Source organism: Podarcis erhardii, assembly GCF_964252035.2.
Source record: "Podarcis erhardii genome assembly, chromosome: 2".
Classification (NCBI taxonomy): domain Eukaryota; kingdom Metazoa; phylum Chordata; class Lepidosauria; order Squamata; family Lacertidae; genus Podarcis; species Podarcis erhardii.
In genome coordinates this window covers 115,174,462-115,197,440 of record NC_138498.1, presented here as the reverse complement: position 1 = coordinate 115,197,440, position 22,979 = coordinate 115,174,462, and the positions used below count along the sequence as shown (strand labels likewise).

Genomic DNA, 22,979 nt, shown 5'->3' with positions numbered 1-22,979 from the left:
AATCAAGATCTGTTGGTAATCACATCACATTACTGACAAGATTCCATTGTCTGCTGAAGGAGTGATTTTGCAGAAAAAGGTTCCTGCCCAAGCTAATAGCTTGAAAAATGTGACTGGTCAGCTTAACTCAGCTTCCAAGTGACAATGGCCACCAGAAAAGAAAGATGGCTAACTTTCCCCCCTTGGGTTCGCCCTTCCCCAGCCAGGAAAATCTCACCACCTCAAGTAACTGCTTCCCAACTACACTGCAGGGGGACTGATTCCTGTCTTATGGTAGGGAGGAGGGGCTGTAGTGCAAATGGGTAGAGCACCCAGTCCTTGGCATCTCCAGAAAAGGGTGGGAGAGATCCATGTCTGAAACACTGTCATTTAGGACAACTTTGAGTTAGTTCAGGTGTGCGGAATCCTTGAGCCTCTAAATGGTACTGAAGAAGAAGAAGAGTTTGGATTTGATATCCCGCTTTATCACTACCCTGTGGAGTCTCAAATGGGATGTGGGTGGTGCTGTGGGTTAAACCACAGAGCCTAGGGCTTGCCGATCAGAAGGTCGGTGGTTCAAATCCCCGCGACGGGGTGAGCTCCCGTTGCTTGGTCCCTGCTCCTGCCAACCTGCAGTTCGAAAGCACGTCAAAGTGCAAGTAGATAAATAGGTACCGCTCCAGCGGGAAGGTAAACAGCGTTTCCGTGCGCTGCTCTGGTTCGCCAGAAGCAGCTTAGTCATGCTGGCCACATGACCTGGAAGCTGTACACCGGCTCCCTCGGCCAGTAAAGCGAGATGAGCACCGCAACCCCAGAGTCATCCGCAACTGGACCTAATGGTCAGGGGTCCCTTTACCTTTTAAGAGTTCAGAGCTCTACTAATAATAAAGGCTTTGGACCAAGGATGCCCCTGGATGATCTGTTTGGGGAGCAAGTGCTGGCAGGACCCCCACCAGCAGCGCTAAGCCTATAGAGCTTTTCATGGGCAGACTGGGATGTTTCTGCAGGAAACCCAAATCCTTGCCCAGGCACAAATCCCACATCCCCAGTTACTCTCTGCCACTGGAGGAGTCAGTGCCACGAAGGATGGGTTTTTTTTCCAGAACATTCTCTTTGTGTTTCATTAGCATCCACCAGTCCTGCGTGAGGACTCTGGAACTCCCAAGGGATTAACTACGAAGGAGCCATTCTCTGCCAATTTCTACACGTATTTAAATATAAGCCTTTGATGTAAGGAATGCATTGCCGGATCAGACCAAGGGCTTATCCTCTGCTTGGAAATATTTTTTCTTCCTGCTGTAAGGCTGCATCTCCTCAGAGGTGATCTGTTGGGGGTCCACTGGTCAAAAGCGGGTGAGGCCAGAGTCTTGGATAGAGAAGTGGGTGGGCAGATGCAAAATTTGTATTAAATGTTCTGCCCATTTGCGCCCATCACTGCCATGTGATCCTCAGACATTTTGCCCAAAAGGGAACCTTCACCCCTACTCCTGGGCAGCAACACTGAAAGAGTGCTGGTGCTCTCCTCTATCATAAGAATCTGCTTGGCAAGAGGATTTTGGGTTAGGCAAGCGGCCCTTCTTTTTCCCTTACGTTCACAGAACAGCAGCAATGATTTGTGTGTGTATCTGTAAAGCTTTCATCTTACTCAGAATAACATTGGCAGCTATTAACTCATTCCAGGATATTAAAACATGCACAGATTTTGAGGGCGAAAGAAAAAAGTTCTTTCAAATCACCTCTGCTGCATTCAGATCAGAATGCAAGACAAAGGGGTTTTTTTCCAGCATGCTTGGAAAATATCAGTGGGAGAATTTGCCTGGTGTTTCCATGGTCACTTGGCAGCCCACCCCTCTCACCCCAACTTTTAATTAACACCAGTACTTTTTATTGTATTGCTCTGTAACTTTTATGCCATTTTATTTTAGCCCGGCTTTGTTGTGCTATTTTTTTTTATATATATATATATACGAGCTTCTTTAAATACATTTATAGTGAAAAGGAAGAACACCTTTTCTATAAAGAGCTGAACATACATACACAATTGGGGCTGGTCTGTTTCTTAAGAGATATACAAGAGCAAGAAAAACCATTAACACAAGAACAAAAAATGGATTTATGTGCCCCAGTACAATACCCTTTTAAAAAAATATAATGCAAGAAGTTTCTCTGAACAAACAACTATTCTTTTCAGAGAAAAACGACATAAATTGGAATATTTCCGCTTTCATAATAGTCACACCCAGTAGTTTTAAAGTCAACCCCTCCACCAAAAGAAAATCTTGGAGTTGCTTTCCCAAGTAAGACAGCCTTTGGGACATATAAGTTGCACTGAGAAATCGAAGCTGAATTTGGTGGGGATCCATATCGGGAATTACCTGGGAATGGTTGAAGAGGGGACCATTTTGTCCTGTAGAGTAGTATTTCGCCCCTCTGGGCCCCCTTTGAGGTGGACCTCCTTCCCAATCTTTCTGGAAAGCGACCCAAACGCTTCGTGGGTTTCCCTCAAGTCACTTGAAAACAAACAATACCCCCTTTGGCTCGCCCCCTGTAATAAGCACCTATTGGTCAGATGTGAAATATTTTTGTTCTCGGCCCCCGCTCTAGGGAGAGAGAGTGAGGCTGGCCCTTTCCTGAAGCCAAAAGAAGGGGAGTAGCAGCTCTCCGCAGAACGAAGCTTCCGTGAAACCAACAAGGGCATTTCCTCTCTCAGCGTCGAAGAAGGCCAATCGCTGCCCGGTGCAGTTCAGAGTCACTCGGATCCTCCGCAGATCCCCATTTAGGGGCAGGTGGTAATGACGGTCGTGGATGACCCTGTACTGACCTCCCCACCTCCCCATAGCCCAGATCCCTTCCATGGGCGTAAAGCTAAACGCGCCCTGTCTCTTCACGGTACTTTTGGCAACCCCCACAGCCCATTCTCCTTCATTCCCCACAGTGACCTCCCAGGTAAACCTGCCTGTTCTAAACCCCTCGCGTCCCAGCACAGCAGTCAGTTGTTTGAATCTCTGCGGGTGGTCGGGCACCTCTTGACAAACGTCGGCGCACGTCACGCTCAGGAAGTCCTCAGACAGAAGGAGCTGGGGGTGAGCTGTGACTGGATCCAGAGTTACTCTTGCTATCGGGGTTTGGGGAAGACAAGCGGAAGAGAACACAATCAGAGCCAGCTGGGTGTGGGATGTAACATAAGCAGTCAAATACAACATTTCAAAGTGTTGGTGCTGACCTTTAAAGCCCTAAACAGCCTCGGTACAGTATACCTGAAGGAGCGTCTCCACCCCCATCATTCAGCCCAGACACTGAGGTCCAGTTCTGAGGGCCTTCTGGCGGTTCCCTCACTGCGAGAAGCCAAGTTACAGGGAAGCAGGCAGAGGGCCTTCTTGATAGTGGCACCCGCCCTGTGGAACGCCCTCCCACCAGATGTCAAAGAGAAAAACAACTACCAGACACGGCCACGACCCCAGAGTCGGCCACGACTGGACCTAATGGTCAGGGGTCTCTTTACCTTTATATTTATTTTAAAATGGTAGATTGTTATACTTTTATTAATAGTCATGACGTTTTAAAAACTCTTCAGTAGGTTAGGCTGCAATGAACAGTCCTTGCCTGGCTACCTGGAGGAGATATTTACTTGCCGGAAATGACCATTTGAGAGCTGGTTGCCGAGTAGCAGCAACCAAGGAGGGAAATTGCTTTCATGCCCCGATTCTGGGCTTCTGAGAGACATCTAGCTGGTCACTATGATTCAAAGACTTATTTAAAAGCAGGGAGGGGGGAATAAAAAGTTGGCAGAAAACTCCTCCATCATAACTTTCCCACTACTCATAAATGGTCTATTAATGGTTCCAGAGTCCCCAGTGCCCGTCCCACCGAACTGCAGCGAAATGCAAGCAAGTTCTTTATCAAACCTCACAGCTTACCTTTCTGCAAATATTTCAGATCAGATGTTAGGGTGTCTGGGGAAAGAAAAGGAAAAGAGATTCAGCACCACACTTTGAACGCTGACTGGAAATATGAACTGAAGAATAAATCAAAACAATTCTGAAGAAAAGAAATTATGGGCTGAGGTTGCAGGTGCAATGTTGAGCAGAGCCCATTCCGCTAATGGACAAGGACTGCCTTCTCAAGTGTCCTGGCCCCGGCCACATTACAAAGGACTTTACTCCTCGCCACGCTCAGACCTGGACCAAAATCACAGCCAGCACAAAATCCTTGCAGCTGTTTTCCCTTACATTTGAATTCCTGTATGACATGGTCCAGAAAGGGGATCACATCGCTGAATTCCCAGGCCCTCCAGTGCAAAGCAACAGAAAAAACCACTGGTGTCTCAAATGCCTCTCTCTCCTCAAACCTGAAAACAAAACCAGAAAAAAACACGTTAGCAGCCCTCCATCCAGTCCAAAGTCCTAGACCGCATTACAATTGGAGTAAATTTATTGAATATTTAAAGGAGAACTGTAAAAATGTAAAGACACTAGCAAGACTGGAATAATACCTTCAATGTAAAACAGTAGTGATATAAGAATAATGTGCGCGATAAGAATGGGATAAATATACCAATTGCAGGGAGGGAGGGAAGTCAAGACTCGGCAGAGTCAAAGGGAACATATGGTAACAATAAGGATTGTTGGAAAAAGAATATGTAAAAAAAATAATAAAAATTTACTTGAGGGGGGGGGGAGTCCTAGACTGCATTAAAACAAAATAAACGGAAGGAAGAGGGATGCCCGCTATATTCTAGTTCTTGTTTTAATGGCCTAACTCTGTATAACACACCTTCTGACGTTTGGTATTTCAACTTTGATATTATCCCACCCTTTAAAAAAGGTTTTATTAAAGATGTGTCTTACAAAACAAATAGGGAAAAGTACATCTCTTGTACCCACTGTCATTCACAGAGTTTTTTTCACATTTCGTTTACACGCAGTGAGACACACTGTTGTCGTAGAAATCTTGCAGTTGGGGAAAAAAGAGAAAGGAGCGAGAGATTCTTATTCTTTCTGTATTGTTCTTTCATTCTGTTGCATAGGGTTAGTGTAGGTCTTTTTTGTCAGCATCGTATGAGTAAATCCTTTTATTTATATTTATTTTTATTGAGATTAAGGGGTCCAGAAGTTGGTTGGTTGTGTTTGGAGACCTCTCAATTCCTGTCAGAGTTTACCCCGAGGTTGGTTTAAAACCACAGGCACAAGGAAAGTGACAACAGTCACTCTTCAAAATGGAAACTTAAGAGATGCTAGACAGAACTGCTAGAAATTCTGTCTTAGCTGTGGAAGACTGCCATGTGGGGATAGAGAATGGCAATCCGAATCGCCACAGCAGCAAGAGGAAGAATATGGAACATGGGTAGGCAAACTAAGGCCCGGGGGCCGGATGCGGCCCAATCGCCTTCTCAATCCAGCCCGCGGACGGTCTGGGAATCAGCATGTTTTTACATGAGTAGAATGTCTCCTTTTATTTAAAATGCATCTCTGGGTTGTTTGTGGGGCATAGGAATTCATTCATATTTTTTTTCCAAAATATAGTCTGGCCCCCCACAAGGTCTGAGGGACAGTGGACCAGCCTTTGCTGAAAAAGTTTGCTCACCCCTGAATAGAAAGATTACTTTAAGGCAGTGGTTTTCACCCTGGGGTGCCTTGAATGATGGTCAGGGGTGCCATGGGCAACACTGGCCTCTGTCCCTCTTTCCTTCCTTCCCTCCTCTGATGCCCTCTCATGTCTCCACCTCCCAAAGGCTTGAACGGCTGTTTGTTGCAACAGCCCTGGCTGAAAGCTCCCCAGGTAAATGGTGCCTCTGGGGCTGGTCAGGGCGTGCTTCCCAGTGTTGGGATGCGTCCGGGGAGTTGGGGGCATTTGGCAGCCCCCAGCTGGCTCCAGTCACCAGCCGGCAGCCAGGTGAACTCCGGTTCTCGGAACAGCATCAAAAACTGTGACTCAAGCCCCGGAAGCCTTCAGAAGCTTAAGCACGCAAGCCGGCAGATATAAGAACTTTGCAACGGAAGAGGCGGACAGAGGCCTATGTAAGCATTTTTACAGCATCAGGAACAAAGGAAAAACATGTCTGCTTCCCTTTGTGTCCAAGCAAAGAGCAGTATAGCAAAAGCAATATACAAGGCAAGTTCCCAGCAGACTGTGCTGGAAGAAAACAGACATGTGACATACATCAATCCACACATCTGTTCTAAAGGTGGAATGGAACTACAGTGGTGCCTCGCAAGACGAAAAGAATCCGTTCCGCGAGTCTCTTCGTCTAGCGGTTTTTTTGTCTTGCGAAGCAAGCCCATTGACGGTTTAGTGGATTAGCACCATTAGCGGTTTAGCGGCTTTTAGCGGCTTATCGGCTTAGCGGATAAGCAGCTTAGCGGCTTAGAAAAAAGGGGGGGGAAGGGGGGAAAAACCCCACAGGAACTCGCAAGACATTTTCGTCTTGCGAAGCAAGCCCATAGGAAATTCGTTTTGCGAAGCACCTCCAAAACGGAAAACTCTTTCGTTTAGCAAGTTTTCCATCTTGCGAGGCATTCGTCTTGCGGGGCACCACTGTAAATCCTAACACCCAGGCCCCTGTGGGGCAGTGTGAGGCGGCACCTCTCTTTGGGGCAGGGAGGGCAGCTCAGAGACCAGGGGCGGCAGTAGTGGCTGCCCAGAGGACTGCCAAGGAGAGGGGAGAGGAAGATGAGGGAACGCTCCAGAAGGGAGGGTTCGAAAAGGGGTGAGGGGCTGCCAGCTCTGCAGGCAAGGGGGTGACATAACAGGGCCCCCATTAGTTGCTCAAGGGAGCCGTGGACCCAAATAGGTTGAGAGCCTCTGCTGTAAGGAATGGGAAGGAACACTGATTGTGGGAATGAAAGTAGGGCAGGTTTCAACTTTAAGGCTCATTTCTGTCTGTGAAAACCTAGAGGTCAAAGAGACTTATGAGAACCTGCCGGTCACATTATTCCCAGAAAAAAAAGGTTTAGAAGGATATGCATGGGTTCCACTTACCTCTGCAAAAGGCTTCTAATGTTCTGCAAGGAAGAGAGAAAAAGAAATGGGAGCTCATTGCCTGCCCCAGACCAGGCTACAATCCCCACCCAACCCCATGCCCTGAAGGGTGAAGTATAAGCACCCGACTAAAATGATGCAGCCCCAGAAGACAAACCAGCCTCTGTAAAAGAAGCAGGAAAGTTTCACACAGGGCAGCCTCCCTTTGTCAATGGCAACCTCTGGGAAGCTCAGAAGCGAGGCAGGAATGAGCCATTGGAAGCCAACCAACCATGAGCAAAGAGCAGAAAACATCCTATTTGAAGGTGTCTCTACTCTGCATTAAGATGAACAAATTGTCCCTCTTGTTTTTCTTGTTTTTCTTGCTGCAGCCTTGGCTACAGCTCTATAAACTGCCCCCTTTCGCTTCCTACATAGCTGGAGGCACACAAGGATTTGGAGCCAGCCTTGTGCCCAAAGGGGTCTGGCTTGCTTGTTTCCCAGTCTCACCGGCAGGACTTCACTGGTTGGCCTCTGAAGCTTGGCTTCCATCTCCAGGATGAGAGTTTCAAGGGGTATGAGATCCCTGGAGAGGCTCTCCAGGTGCTCCTCCCTTTTCCTTGCAATCTCCTCCTCCAGCTCTTGCATTTTCTCCAGCAGAAGGTCCTCTTGTTCCTCCAGGAACTGGTGCAGTTGACTGAACTTGGCTATGGCCTTTCCCTTCTCTCCCTCTATGTGCTCCTAGAACAAGCAGAGAGAGAAGCCAAGGAGGGCATTTTTAGGAATACAGCTGGTCTTTGCAGAGTCAAGAGGTAGGACGAAAAGGTCCCTTCTGAATTGCCCCAAATATCACGTCAGGTTTTAGCAGGGAAGGAGTTTGCTGGAGAATACAGGGGCCATTCTTACGGGAGACCGGACCTTTCCAAGAGGAGCAGAGCTGACTTGCACCTCCAGGCCAGCCTTCCCCAACCTTAGATCCACAAAGAGTGTTGTACTCCGGATCCCATCATTCCCAAGCAACAAGGCCTGCAGTCATGGATAATGGGACCTGTAGTCCCATAGCATCTGAGATCCCAAGGGGTAGAATTAATGCTACTTTACTTCCAACATTCCATCTTGCTAGCTGCAATGACCCCTTCGCTCTTCCCACTGTGTTTTGTTCTCCTGACACCAGGGAGCCATTTTTTTTGAGGGGGGGGGAAGGAAGGAGGAAACCCCCATTACACAAGTGAGCTATATTCTTCTGCAGGGCTTCCAATGATGGGGCAAGGTGAATCTTGCCAAGTTTTGGAAAAGCAGCTTTTTATTGTTTTGTTAAAAGGATATATATTATAATACCTACGGGACCGCTTCTCCCGGTATGTCCCACAGAGAGCCTCAAGGTCCATAAATAGCAACACCCTATAGGTCCCGGGCCCTAAGGAAGTGAGATTGGCTTCAACCAGAGCCCAGGGCCTTTTCAACTCTGGCTCCAGCCTGGTGGAACGCTCTGTCTCATGAGACCAGGGCCCTGCGGGATCTGATTTCTTTCCGCAGGGCCTGTAAGACAGAGTTGTTCTGCCTGGCCTTTGGCTTGGAGCCAATTTGATTCCCTCCCCTTCTTTCTTTTTTCTTTTCCTTTCTCCTCCTGCGATGAGGTTTCAATATTTTAATGTTGTATTTTAATTTTGTTTTTAAGTTGTATTCATTCAACTTGTTTTTATTATTGCTTGTTAGCCGCCCTGAGCCCAGCCTTGTCTGGGGAGGGCAGGGTATAAATAAAAATTATTAGTATTAGTATTAATATCACAAAGATAATTATAATAATAATAATAATATCCCACACATCCGGCTGGGTTGCAAAGCAATTATATGGGTGAAATAATAAATGACCAAGGGATAGCTCAGTTTGGTAGAACATGAGACTCTTAATCTCACGGGTCATGGGTTCGAGTCCACATTGGGAAAAGATTCCTGCATTGTAACCAGACTAGATGACCCACATACAAGTAGACCTATATATGCTAGATATAATCTGTTTCAGGAAAAGCTGCTTCAGACCCTTCTGCTTTTAATATTTGTTTTCCCCCCCAAAAAAACCCCGATCCTACGTCTCATTCATTTCTCAGCCTTGCTGATGCTTACAAGCAACTGTCGCCTTTCAATTTCTGTTTGTGCTTTAAAGGTCAGAAGTCTTTCTCTCTCCGTCCTCAAAATCGGCAAGCAACTGCTGATCTGTTCCTGAAAAAGAAGAAGCAGATGTTTTGGGGGGTGTTCTTCCTCTTAGAAGTTTACTTTCTTCTTTCTTTGGCGATCACCCGCAGCCAAGTAAGATTGTCTTCCGTAAAAAACGGTTTTAACAATGAGTCCGTAAGTGACTATGGAGGCCAATTCTGGATCCACACATCCTTCCACAATGGGGACATTGGTTTCCGGGCGGGAGTTGATCACGGTGTGGATTTGCCAAGCGTGCCTTCCTCCTAGCACATTTCTCCCTTGCGTCCCGAGTCTGAGTGTCTTCAAAACCCACGACACCTTTGGTAAAGGCTGTTCTCCAAATGGAGAGCTCGCAGCCCAGTGTTTCCCAGTTGTCAGTGTTTATACTATATTTTTTTTAGCTTTGCCTTGAGAGTCTTTAAATCTCTTTTGTTGACCACCAGCATTACACTTTCCATTTTAAAGTTCAGAATAGAGTAGTTGCTTTGGAAGACGATCATCAGGCATCCGCACAACATGACCAGTCCAACTGGTATATTTTATATACCCATCAAAACAAGACACGTGGAGCAGATGTGAGGACCACATCGCCTGCCACGGTGTTGGTGAACCAAACTCCCATTGCCCATGCTTGCTGGGGCTGATTGAAAGACTAAAGATTTCCCACACCTGATTCGAAGTGCAGCCGAATCAGAGGCTCACTCCCTGAAGGTTATTCCTATGCCTTCCAAGTCCGAATCTTTATCCCACTGTACGCTTACAAGCAGGGACGTGGGTGGCGCTGTGGGTTAAACTTGCCAATCAGAAGGTTGGCGGTTCGAATCCCCGTGACGGGGTGAGCTCCCGTTGCTTGGTCCCTGCTGCTGCCCACCTAGCAGTTCGAAAGCACGTCAAAGTGCAAGTAGATAAATAGGTACTGCTCCGGCGGGAAGGTAAATGGCATTTCCATGCGCTGCTCTGGTTCACCAGAAGCGGCTTAGCCATGCTGGCCACATGACCTGGAAGCTGTACGCCGGCTCCCTCGGCCAGTAAAGCGAGATGAGCGCCGCAACCCCAGAGTCGGCCATGACTGGACCTAATGGTCAGGGGTCCCTTTACCTTTTATCTTTACAGTTACAAGCACATTGAATAGATTTACGGGCACACTTCAGGGTTCAAGCCCGCCCCTTCCTGAACGATGCTCTGGGTCATTCCCATCCACCGTCCACTCTTACCTTGTATACCTGGGCGGCTTCTTCTGCGGAGAGCACTCTGTGGCCCCTATGCTCTTGGGAACTGGCACATTCCCCGCAGAAGGGGACTTGGTCGTCCTCGCAGAACAAGTCCCACGGCTGCCGATGCCTCTGGCATTCCGAGTCCCGTTGTTCTCGTGCCTCTCTCTTGGCGGAAGCTTCCCAGTCCTTGAGTATTTCAGCCAGGTTCGAGAGAGACCTGTTGGGCCTGAAGGTTCTCTCGACAGTCCTTCTGCACTCGGGGCACCTGGCATTTGCGCCAGGCTGCTCCCAGCACCTCCTGATGCATGCTTGGCAGAAGCTGTGCCCACAGTTTAGCAGCACTGGGCTGGTGAAATAGCAGAGGCAGATGGGGCAGGTAGCTACACACCGGCACCGCTTCATGGAGTCCCCGTCACCCATGGGCTGAACCTTCGGCAGAGATGCAATGCCGCCTCAAGCTGAAACAGGGTACATCAAAAGGAAACACCTTAAGAGTGACTTCATAAAGGGCATGTTGCAATAAACTGCTTTGAGGTTCTCTGTCGACTAAGCGATAGATATCTATGTAGCGATGAGCACTTCTTTACCAACGACAGTTGTACGATTATAATAGCCCAGGTGAAGAATTTAGAAGAATTTTATTATTACGGTCACAGACCAGTTCCGGTTCACTTACAATATCAGGGAAATAATAAAACGCAACAGGAATACATTGAATTGCAACTGGGTCTAACAGAGACAATTCAGATATAGCGGCAGTTAAAAAAATATATTAAATCTTGGTCACTAAAATATAACCTAAATATAATTAAAATAAAACCTAAAATTATCATTTAAAAGCTTAATCATTTTGGTAGCACAGCTTGTTCCCTAAGTTTTGTGGCAGTCGCACAGAATTTGGCCACCCTTAGCGTAATCTCTAGATCCTTGTCCTCTACCAGGAGTTTTAGACATTGAAGTTCTGACCCATTGAAGTTCGGCCCAGGTGTAGCTCTGTGGTAGGCTGCAGATTAACAGGTGTAGTTTTGTGGTAGGGCTGGAGTTCAACTGGTCAGGTATTTTGGGGCTGTGATTCCTGCATTGCATAGGGTTGGAACAAATAACCCTAGGGGTCCCTTCCGATTCTACAATTCTAGGGTTCTATAATTGGCATGAACGGCATTTGCAGGTAGGTGCAATAATAGACCAACATGAACAGCAGCCTTTTAAAGAGGCTAGTAGCTATCAGTTTCATACTGCTAGGGGGCCGCAATACGTCTGCCTGGAAGTGATGTCCAGGGGGAATTTCTGGAAGGCGGCAATTTGTCCTGGATCTTTGGCAAGCAAACCAAGAAATCGCGTTCTAATGTTAAAAAAAAAAGCTGAACAATTTGGGGGGTTTCCTTAGAAAAACAAAAACTCAACTTTCGGGGTGTCCTGATTTTTATCTTTTGAAATACAGTGGTACCTTGGGTTAAGAACTTAATTCGTTCCAGAGGTCCGTTCTTAACCTGAAGCACCACTTTAGCTAATAGGGCCTCCTGCTGCTGCCGTGCCACCGGAGCACGATTTCTGTTCTCATCCTGAAGCAAAGTTCTTAACCCGAGGTACTATTTCTGGGTTAGCGGAGTCTGTAACCTGAAGCGTATGTAACCTGAAGCATATGTAACCCGAGGTACCACTGTATGGCAACCCTACATCCTTCCTGCAGAGAACTGAGCTTCTCTTCCTCTGCAGCTAACATGGGTCACCTCCACACTATATTTAAAGCACATTTTTAACACTTGGCAGATCTGTAGCAGGGGGGTGGGGTACTAACCGGGGGTTTTTTTGGCTCAGGTGAAATTTCCAGAGGGGTGCCACTGAGGCTCACAGCCTGTGTGTGTGTATGCAACTGCACATGGGGTGTGTGTGTGTGTGTGTGTGTGTGTGCGCGCGCTAAACTGGGTCTTTGACCCATGTGAAATAAAGTCTAGAAGAGTTTGGATTTGATATCCCGCTTTATCACTACCCTCAGGAGTCTCAAAGCGGCTCACATTCTCCTTTCCCTTCCTCCCCCACAACAAACGCTCTGTGAGGTGAGTGGGGCTGAGAGACTTCAGAGAAGTGTGACTGGCCCAAGGTCACCCAGCAGCTGCATGTGGAGGAGCGGGGAATCAAACCCGGTTCACCAGATTACGAGTCCACCGCTCTTAACCACTACACCACACTGGTCTAGTTTCACCCCTGCCACTTGGTGTAAATCATGCCTCCCCCCTCAAAAAAAAAGAAAGAAAAAGACTTCCCAGAAACTTGGGAACAGCAGTTTACGCCTAACATATCTCCAGTTGCCAGCAGCCCAAACTAGTAATGTTTATGGGCTTATTTACGAGGTTGATAGAACACAAACCCTCTGCTGACTGCCTTGATACATTATCTGAAGTGCTATTATTCACTGTGCAGGAGGAAGCTGCACATAGTCAGGCCATTAGTCCTCCTAACACAATACAGTGGTACCTCAGGTTACATATGCTTCAGGTTACATATGCTTAAGGTTACACACTCCGCTAACCCAGAAATAGTGCTTCAGGTTAAGAACTTTGCTTCAGAATGAGAACAGAAATCGTGCTCCGGCGGCATGGCGGAAGCAGGAGGCCCTATTAGCTAAAGTGGTGCTTCAGGTTAAGAACAGTTTCAGCTTAAGAACAGAGCTCCGGAACAAATTAAGTACTTAACCAGAGGTACCACTGTATTGTCAACCTAGAAATGCCAAAGGTTACATTTGGGAGCTTCTGTACAAAAAAGCAAACGCTCCACCACTGAGGAAAGGGGTAGTAAGAGCTACCATCATGTAACCATCTTATTTTTAGAAATAAAATAAAATATCTCTACACCCGCATGGGCGGGAATAAAGCTGGGCTGCAAACTATCTCCAAAACTTAATCTGGAGCCCTTCGGATAGTGGTAGGTTTGCTTTCTACATTTCCACCACGCCCTTCGCCCAAAAGCCACCCCTCCAAAAAAAAGAAAAAAAATCCAATTGCAAAGCCCTCACCTGGCGGAGGTGAGCAAGTTGACTCAGCTTGGCTCTAAGCCACCAGCATTGAAAGGGAAGAGCCGAGAGCAGCGAAATCAAATTCCCCGCCAAGAACTCGGGCAGCTTCGAAGCTCACAAGCTGCCGCCCTTCTAACAAGCTGGACGCGTTTTGAATGGATGAACTGCGGGGCGGGGCAACCTGCAGCCAATCAGCGGCTCTTGGAATGCTCACCCGCGGACGCGCCCCCGTTCCTTGGTCCTGCGGGAGGAGTTCCGCCGATTAGCGGAAAGTCAAAGCCGAAAAGGGAGTTCTTTGCTACTAACGCCGTTTTCCGCGTTGTTGCAAAATCGCGGCGGGTGGGGTTTGCAGAACGATGAGCGTTTAGTCTGCTCTGGGACGATGGCAAAACCTGAGCAAGCCTAATTTTGTGGGTTGCTTCTTTTGCAGCTGCGCCTCGAGGCGCGTGGAGCTTTCTCCTTAATTTTGCAAAACCCGACACGGTGTGGGGAAGCCAACAGTGCATTAGGGCTGCACATTGGGAACATGTCACGTGCCTTTTTCTGCTAAAGTGGTCCCTGACCTCAAGTTCACAATCTTAAAAAACAACAACAGCCCACACAACACAAAAGGAATGTGAGGGAGGAAGGAAGGACAAAGAAGCTCAAGTTGTATATATTCCCATGCAGCTAAGACTGCTTGCATCATGTTAGGCTGTATTTCTGTTGATCTGTTGTTACTTTTTATGGTGTCTTAGAGGATATGTTGTCTTAATTTTTTGTGCTGCTTTAAAATGGTGGTGTTGTTTTTTTAAAAAAAGACTATATTTGTGATATAATTAAGGGGTTAAAACTGCTCAGCAGGAGTGGCGTACAATTTATCTTAATACTAATATTTATGATTGACATTAAGCAAAGCAAGGTCTTTCTACATATGTGAATAAACCTTCACAAATCAGCTATTAAAAATGTTAACACGCGGGAGCCACTTAATGGGGCAGCATTTCAGTCTCGCCGGGCGCTCAAATAACAGACTCGAAAGGTGTCTTAATCAGCTTTTAGGTTTCAAAGGGAGACGCCACTGCGCTGTTGAAGAGCAATCTGCAGTCTTGATATCCCGCTTACCCATTTTCACCTCCCTTTTGCAAATTCCATTACCAGCTGGGGAGTCTCTTCCCCTCCCCCTGATTGAATCTACTTTTCTCTTGATCAGACGCCCTTTTCATTTGCACAGGAACTCACGTGTCTTCCCCTTACACCGCTGGGCCTTCTTGCCCCACCCTTGACCTTCTTTCAACATCTGGAGGACGCCACACAAGCTGTCCCTGGGCTAAGGTGTTAACAGAGGTAACAAAGAGAGCTATGCCTCTGGAACTTTCTCTGGCATTTTCTTAAATATCTGGGCAGGGAAAATCTCCCTCTGCTGCCAGTCCGAGTAGGAAATTGTCAGTGTGCACGCAGCTTCTTTATATTCTTTGCATGTTTTACTCAGAAGTAAAGGTAAAGGGACCCCTGACCATGAGGTCCAGTCGTGACTGACTCTGGGGTTGCGGTGCTCATCTCGCTTTATTGGCCGAGGGATCTGGCGTACAGCTTCTGGGTCATGTGGCCAGCATGACTAAGCCGCTTCTGGCGAACCAGAGCAGCGCACGGAAACGCCGTTTACCTTCCCGCCGGAGCGGTACCTATTTATCTACTTGCACTTCGACATGCTTTCGAACTGCTAGGTTGGCAGGAGCAGGGACCGAGCAACGGGAGCTCAACCCGTCATGGGGATTCGAACCACCGATCTCTGATCGGCTAATCCTAGGCAGTGGCGTAGCGTGGGGGGTGCAGGGGGGGCCGGCCGCACCGGGCGCAACACCTGGGGTTAGGGCAAATCCGCGGGTTAGGGGGCGCAAATCCACGGGTTAGGGGGCGCAAATTATTTGCCTTGCCCCGGGTGCTGACAACCCACGCTACGCCACTGATCCTAGGCTCTGTGGTTTAACCCTCAGCGCCACCCTTACTCAGAAGTAAGCCTCGCTAAATGCTCCAATACCCGCCCTCCCCCATGAAATGTGCATAGGGTTGCAACGCTGGGCGAGTTGACGCAGAAGTAATCTTCAGTGGTGGGACACGGGTGGCGCTGTGGGTTAAACCACAGAACCTAGGACTTGCAGATCAGTCGGAGGTTTGAATCCCTGTGACGGGGTGAGCTCCCGTTGCTCGGTCCCTGCTCCTGCCAACTTAGCAGTTCGAAAGCACGTCAAAGTGCAAGTAGATAAATAGGTACCGCTCCGGCAGGAAGGTAAACGGTGTTTCCGTGCGCTGCTCTGGTTCGCCAGAAGCGGCTTAGTCATGCTGGCCACATGACCCGGAAGCTGTACGCCGGCTCCCTCAGCCAATAAAGCGGGATGAGCGCCGCAACCCCAGAGTTGATCACGACTGGACCTAATGGTCAGGGGTCCCTTTACCTAAACTTCAGTGAGTTCAGTGGCAGATGTCAGCATGGATTGTCGGAGCGCACCTTCTTCCTTAAGAAGTCAGCTGGAAGGAACACAGCATGCATCAGGAATAGGATTTTTCTCCATTCCCGATTTGCACCCTTAGGTCAATTCCTACATGTGCTTGCTAGCTTTCCCGCGCGTTTGGTTATTTCAGCTGGAGGTGACGACAGCGTCGGGGCAGCCGGTATAAATTGCTGGGTTAGGTTCTCACCTTAACCCCGCAGCCACGTTGGCCTCCAGCCCCGCGCGCAGAGACTTCGCATCCGAGCCGGAAGTCGCGTTGCGAGGGATTACTCTCCCTTCGGCTTTGGCTCTATTGTGACGATCGGCCGCATTCCATACATGGAACAGGGAGGCGGAGCTGTTCACGAGGCGGCGTTCTAAGCACCGCTGATTGGCTGCAGCGCGGAGCCAGTTCGCCCCGCCCCCGAACGTTTGTCCATTCACAACTTATCAGCTGCTGCAATTTACTGAATCTTTTTTTTTTCGTGGCGGGGATTTTGAGTTCGCTCCCTTCGGCTTCTCCTCCTTGCTCGTAATCTGAGTTGCTCCGGATCTGGGCGCTTGAACCGAAGGAGTCCCCTTTGCTCCGCCAGATTGGGACAGCTGCTTTTGCAGGTGAAGGGAATTCGCCTCCTGGACCCCGTTTTTAGGCTCAGTCGGTTGCCACTTAAATCGGTAGGAGTTTATTGCTCGTTTAGGCGTGCGCGCGTGTGCTGTATTTTGAACCCAGCAAAGCTCTTCTTAGGTTCTGGTTCATTCCTGCCGCTTTTCTCCTGCCCGCAGTTTTCTCGTTGCTTCTTGCTCAGTGTCTCCCGGGCGTCTGCTTTAAAAACAAAAAGCATAAATAAATCCCAACACACTTGCAATATAAAAGCGAGGGACCCGCGCTTCCTGGAAATCGTTCTGCAGAAAGGAAAACTGGGGCGGCGACGCAGGTGGTGGTTAAAAGGCCTCTTCCAGAAACTAAATAAATGTGTGTATCAGTCCGTGGTGTTTTTAGAGGGGGCGGGGGTTGTCATTGGTGTAGCGGGGGGGGTGTCAGAGAGGCAGCCCCCCCATCAAGTAAAACAATAGAAATACTTAACTGACCAATCACGTAGGTTCTGTAACAAAAGTCTTGCGCCCCCCCCCCAACAAAAATCCTGGCTACGTTGTGTGTGTGTTAAAAATCCAACCCCAAATGTTGCAGCCCCAGTTAAATGGGTGCCGCCCTCTTTTTGGGAGTAAAGTTGCCTCATGCTCATTTTTTTTAAAGGGTTTCCTTCTCAAACCCGATTCTCTGGTTTGCCTGTCCTCAGTCCTAGGCCGTTTCCTGCTGCATCGGTTTCTCCTTTCTCTTGCTAGTAACCGGAGTTGCTCCGGATCCGGGCGCTTGAACCAAAGGAGTCCCCGGATCCTCCGTCCAGTTAAAATCGCTGCTTTGGCCGGTCATTGGGGAGCGTGGGGTAAACGAAATCTAGGCATTGGGAACTGGTTTGTAGCCCGATCTTTCTTTCCCTTGTGGAGTTAAACAATTAAGAGAGTTATTCTCAAAGAAGCGCGCGTTTTATTTTGCAGGTGGCTTCGCTTGCTGCGGCAGAAGAGCTGCCTGGGCTTGTCGCAATGTCCGCGTGTTACTATGCGGTTTCGACTCATCTATTTCTCCCCCATTATTTTTATTGATTTTTCCAAATGATTGCAAATCAGACCGAATTAATTCAGTTTAGTCGCAATCGTAGATTTTATTCTCCCACCCCACCCTCACTTTTCTCGTTATTTTCTTGCCCGACATTCATAAAACCGTAGTTTCCTTATGCACAACTCACGGGATGCCTACTTTTAGATTGCAATGCAACTCCTTACCTCCCCCAGTCTGCTGGGGGGCGGGGGGCGAACAAAAGGTGGCCTTGATAGTGGGGGGCAGGGCTCAATCCCATCCCACCCAGGACCGGATTAGGACAGTGCTCAGGCCTAAACGCTGCCCAGTTAAAAAGGCTGGGCTGCATTAACAAAAGCAAGTGTGTTTTTCTAACAGGAAGGACAATGAAAAAAGTCTTACATTTGCACATATAGTCTTACATTTAGTCTTACATTACAATAGTCTTACATTTTGCATATATAGGCAGAGGATGCCACTTAACTCATTAGGTAAAATTGGAAATTCAGATTTGATTTATTTATAGATTTCTCCAAATCTGAGGCCTGTGGGGTTTGGATTGCATTTTTACTTTGCTTGCATAAAATGGAGGTTCTATGAGGTTTTTCTTCTGCTTTTAAATAAATTGCCCTCCAAGTTCAGAAGGCAAACAGGCAGAGACCTGGGAGGAAGGGAACAAGAAAAATCATCCAGTGAACTATTTGTAAAAGTTTTTAATATAAACCACTGAGCCTTGGACTTGCCGATCGGAAGGTCGGCTGTTCGAATCCCTGCGGTGGAGTGAGCTCCCGTTGTTCGGTCCCAGCTCCTGCCAACCTAGTAGTTAGAAAGCACACTAGCGCAAGTAGATAAATAGGTACCACTGCAGTGGGAAGGTAAACGGTGTTTGCGTGCACTGCTCTGGTTTTGCCAGAAGCAGCTTAGTCATGCTGGCCACATGACCCGGAAAAACTGTCTGTGGACAAATGTCGGCTCCCTCGCCCAGTAAAGCGAGATGAGCATCACAACCCCAGAGTCATTTGTGACTGGACTTAACTGTCAGGGGTCCTTTACCTTTTTTTTATGTAGAGGGCAGGGGAGAATGGCTCCCTGTGAAGGGAGCCAGTTCCATGTAGTATTGTGTGCAATCTTCTCTAGGTGCTATACTAGAACTTGTGGAATAACCAGCTTCATTTAACCAACATGCTTATGTCAAACTAATGTGTGAAGGGTTTAATTCCACACTAAGCGGTCCTGACAGGGTTAGCTGTGTCACTTCCCCTTACCTTGGGAGGAAATAGGCAATCTTGCTCATTGTCCCCACCCCCCCGCCTGAGAAGCTTAGTATGTGCAGAGGTTATAGCTGGTTGCTCAAGATCAGCAGCCACATGGCTCTCACCAGCCACTGTTGTGTTCCTATTCCAAAAAAATTAGAAACTTTCACTACTTTGTAACTAAGCTAGATTTTACTCCCTGTGCAACTTTTCTGAAGCACATGTTTCTGACGTCTGGAGAGTTTGTAAGTAAACCATTTTTTAAAATACATATATATAATTTTTTATTTGTTTTTTTTAACATATCATTTTCAACAGTAATTAAACATACTTTTACATCTTATTCAAATTTTTGACTTCCATCAATCCTGTGTGAAAATTTTCCAATCTAATCTCTGTATGCATTTATTATCTTCCTTGTTACATTTCAAACTCATAACCAATATCTCTATCTTTTTCCACTTTGTAACACTTCGTATATTTCTCCTTACAAAACTTCTTGTAGTCCTACTAGTGTAATTTGTTGATTACAGTTGCTCTTCAAATAATTCATATACTTCTTCCAATCTTCTGTAAATCTCTGGTCCCGCAGGTTTCAAATCCTTCCTGTCATTTTGTCCAACCATTTTTTACCTTGCCTGGCATGTGGTCTTTTCCTATGCTGAGGGAAATTTTGACTCGCTTGGAAGGGCACATTTTAAAGGGCCATCAACCTATATTTCCATGCTTTCCAATTTATTTTGTGACTTTTCTGCTGGGCTTCTTTCGCCAAAGAGAACTTGCCCCAAACCTGGATCTTGGCATTCAGGAATTCTCATACGTTGTGTATGTATGTGTGTATATACCGGTATATATTGCACCAACAGAACTCTTGTCACCCAATGACATTTTAGCAATAGATTCCCACCAGAGGAAAAGCAGTACCCTTTGACAAAACACATAATGAATATGTGGAATTTGCTGCCCCAATATATGGTGATGGTCATTAGGGTGGGTTCCTTATCAAAGCCACTGACCACATTCCTTTAGAATAATTCCATCAACAGGATTATTTATGAGGGACTGACAGAGAATCAGACGCCTCGGACGTGAGGAATCCGGGCTAAGAACTATTTTTTGTTTGTTTTTTGGACATTTGTCTGGGAAGGGACAGAAACCGGGGCAGGGGGGGGAGAGAGAATAGAACTATAAAATGTTATGATTTGTTTTACTTGGTCAATGTGACCTATAATTAATATATTAAAGGGAAAATTTGTGGAGGGGAAGTTAGATCGACCTTAAAAAAAAAGAAATTAATGATTATAAGAGAATTGGATAAGTTGAATATAGATAAACAAAAAGAATTTAATTTTTAAAAACAATATGAATATGTTTAAGAGGTTAGGTAAGAACTTGCTGAATTAATTTTGGAACTGGGATGTAAGAGGAGGGGGTGGGGGGGAAGTCAATGAAAGTGGGTAAAGAAAATTAGGGTATGTAATTGTATTTGTGTGTTTGTGTGTTTTTGTCTTTGTGTGTGTGTTTGTTGTTATAAAATGTAAAAACCCAATAAAAATTATTTAAAAAGAAAAAAAGAAAAAAGGATTATTTATGAGGGTGATAGAGATCCTTTTTAGTCATTGGGATTGTTTTATTGTGCATACTCCTTATGGATGTTTATCTTTTACTGTTTGTATAACTCATTTTTGTACTATGGTGGTGGTGATGATGATGATGATAATAATAATAAATTTATTATTTATACCCCGCCCATCTGGCTGGGTTTCCCCAGCCACTCTGTGCAGCTTCCAACAAAATATTAAAATACAATAGTGCGTCAAACATTAAAAGCTTCCCTAAACAGGGCTGCTTTCAGATGCCTTCTAAAAGCCTGGTAGTTGTTTTTCTTTTTGATATCTGGTGGGAGGGCGTTCCGCAAGGCAGGTGCCACTACCGAGAAGCCTCTCTGCCTGGTTCCCTGTAATTTGGCTTCTCACAGCGAGGAAACCACCAGAAGGCCCTTGGAGCTGGACCTCAGTGTCCGGGCGGAACAACGGGGGTGGAGATGCTCCTTCAGGTATACTGGACCAAGGCTTAGTAGCCTATTTTGGCCATAAGCGATATATAAAGTTCAGAGGCAGTATGCCGCTGATACCAATTGCTTAAGGGCAAGATCCAGAGAGGGCTACAGTCTTCAAGTCATGCTTGTGGGATTCCCAAAGGAATCCAGCTGTACACTGGGGGGTGGGGGGAAGGATGCTGGATTACTTTTCAGCTGGGCTCTCCAGATACTCTCTTGCCATTTTACATAAGGCAGGTTCTGGACACAAGCCAACTATTAGTAATGGCAACATTCAGAAACCAGTGGGAGAGCCTTGCTATTCAGTAACAGGATTGAAAAGTAGCCTTCATTCATTCATTCATTCATTCATTCATTCAATAGTGTTCCAAAGAGAACATCCCATGCAAACCTCTTGAACTGGAATACAGTGGTGCCCCGCAAGACGAATGCCTCGCAAGACGAAAAACCCGCTAGACGAAAGGGTTTTCCGTTTTTCAAGGCGCTTCGCAAGACGAATTTCCCTATGGGCTTGCTTTGCAAGATGAAAACGTCTTGAGAGTCTTGCGCAGTGGCGTAGCGCGGGTTGTCAGCACCCGGGGCAAGGCAAGTAATTTGCGCCCCCTAACCCTGGATTTGCGCCCCCTAACCCTATCCCTAACCCTAACCCCCAGATGTTGCGCCCGGTGCGGCCGGCCCCCCCTGCACCCCCCACGCTACGCCACTGGTCTTGCGAGTTTTTTTCGTTCCCCCCCTTTTTCTAAGCCGCTAAGCCGCTAATAGCCACTAAACCGCTAATAGCGCTAAGCCGCTAATAGGGATGCTTCGCAAGACGAAAAAACCGCTAGATGAAGGGACTCGCGGAGCGGATTATTTTCGTCTTGCGTGGCACCACTGTATGCAGGGTTGATACCATCAGAGTGGCGCTGGGAGACCTCATTTGTTTGCAAGCAGGAATTGAAAACTAGACAGCTGAGGGAGAAGAGGAAAGGGAGAAGAAAAAAGAATCATATAGGAAAACATGCAATTTAGGATTAGATATAAGGGTTGAAATGTGAACTGGAATATAAATTTATAATATAAAGTAGTAAATTGGGGAAAGTAGGGACGTGGGTGGTGCTGTGGGTTAAACCACAGAGCCTAGGACTTGCTGATCGCATGGTTGGCGGTTCGAATCCCCACGGCGGGGTGAGCTCCTGTCGTTCGGTCCCAGCTCCTGCCCACCTAGCAGTTCAAAAGCACGTCAAAGTGCAAGTAGATAAATAGGTACCGCTCTGGCGGGAAGGTAAACGGTGTTTCCGTGCGCTGCTCTGGTTCGCCAGAAGCAGCTTAGTCATGCTGGCCACATGACCCGGAAGCTGTACGCCGGCTCCCTTGGCCAATAAAGCGAGATGAGCATCGCAACCCCAGAGTCGGCCACGACTGGACCTAATGGTCAGGGGTCCCTTTATCTTTACCTTTAGGGACACGGCTAGGAAGAAGAGCGGGAAGTCAACTTATCTGGGGCAAAAGTTTCAAATTTGATGTATTGATTGGTTAAAATTAAAAAGTATTTGGCACCAAAAGAAAGAAAGAAAGAAAGAAACCATCAGAGTGACTAGCTCACTACCAAAAGTAATTTCCCCTCTTTGCATGGTATTTGTCTTGCTTTGCCCGCTCATTACCAGCTGGGGGCAGTAGTTCCATTTATTTGTCGTGCCCCCATCTGCATGGCATTGTGATGCTGTTATCTCTTGCATTGCTACACCTTCTCATTGTATGTGATGTCCACCAAGATACACTAAAGTTTCTGGCAAAATAAATATCTCACACCTTTCATATTCCACGTGATAACTTTTTTAAAAACTGCAATAGACAAGTACGGCTACTCTTTCTAGAGTTTCAACCTGTCTCCTACTATAAGAATAAATAACAAGGAGCAAGGTTGGGAAAAAGCAGGCTTTATGTGTATTACTCTGGAGGATAGCATTCCCAAATGGGTCTTAGTTGCTTTCTTTGCCTACACAGCTTTTATGTTTACACTGCACACAAAGCATGAGTACAACAAACTAAATTGTAATTACATCAACAATCCACTGTTATCTGTTGTTGTTTAGTCGTTTAGTCGTGTCTGACTCTTTGTGACCCCCTGGACCAGAGCACGCCAGGCACTCCTGTCTTCCACTGCCTCCCGCAGTCTGGTCAAACTCATGCTGGTAGCTTTGAGAACACTGTCCAACCAT

At 47.0% G+C, this 22,979-nt stretch overlaps 1 protein-coding gene across 2 annotated transcripts; it reads right to left on the bottom strand.

Moving 5' to 3' along the window:
• Nucleotides 1-2,074: 2,074 nt before the first annotated feature.
• LOC309336949 (zinc finger protein RFP-like) lies at nucleotides 2,075-16,126 on the bottom strand. 2 transcript variants are annotated; one of them, XM_081853477.1, is made up of 8 exons: nucleotides 16,039-16,126; nucleotides 10,347-10,804; nucleotides 9,061-9,156; nucleotides 7,447-7,677; nucleotides 6,958-6,980; nucleotides 4,209-4,327; nucleotides 3,897-3,932; nucleotides 2,075-3,094 (listed from the first exon to the last, which is right to left on the bottom strand). In XM_081853477.1, exons 2-8 carry the CDS (start codon nucleotides 10,764-10,766, stop codon nucleotides 2,580-2,582), a joined length of 1,440 nt encoding a protein of 479 aa, XP_081709603.1. In that variant the 5' UTR covers nucleotides 10,767-10,804; nucleotides 16,039-16,126; the 3' UTR covers nucleotides 2,075-2,579. The 2 variants fall into 2 exon arrangements, with proteins under 2 accessions (XP_081709603.1, XP_081709604.1); XM_081853478.1 differs by lacking the exon at nucleotides 16,039-16,126 and adding an exon at nucleotides 13,360-13,485.
• Between the last annotated feature and the right edge of the window lie 6,853 nt (nucleotides 16,127-22,979).

Bases quoted from the DNA above. Each gene is read 5' to 3' on its own strand.
- LOC309336949 (XM_081853477.1), bottom strand. From the start codon at position 10,766: ATGGGTGACGGGGACTCCATGAAGCGGTGCCGGTGTGTAGCTACCTGC. The intron at 7,678-9,060 runs GTAAGCATCAGC...TGCTTGTTCTAG, and splicing joins TTGAAAGGCGACAGTTGCTT to GAGCACATAGAGGGAGAGAA. The intron at 4,328-6,957 runs GTAAGTGGAACC...TTTTGTTTTCAG, and splicing joins ATTAGAAGCCTTTTGCAGAG to GTTTGAGGAGAGAGAGGCAT.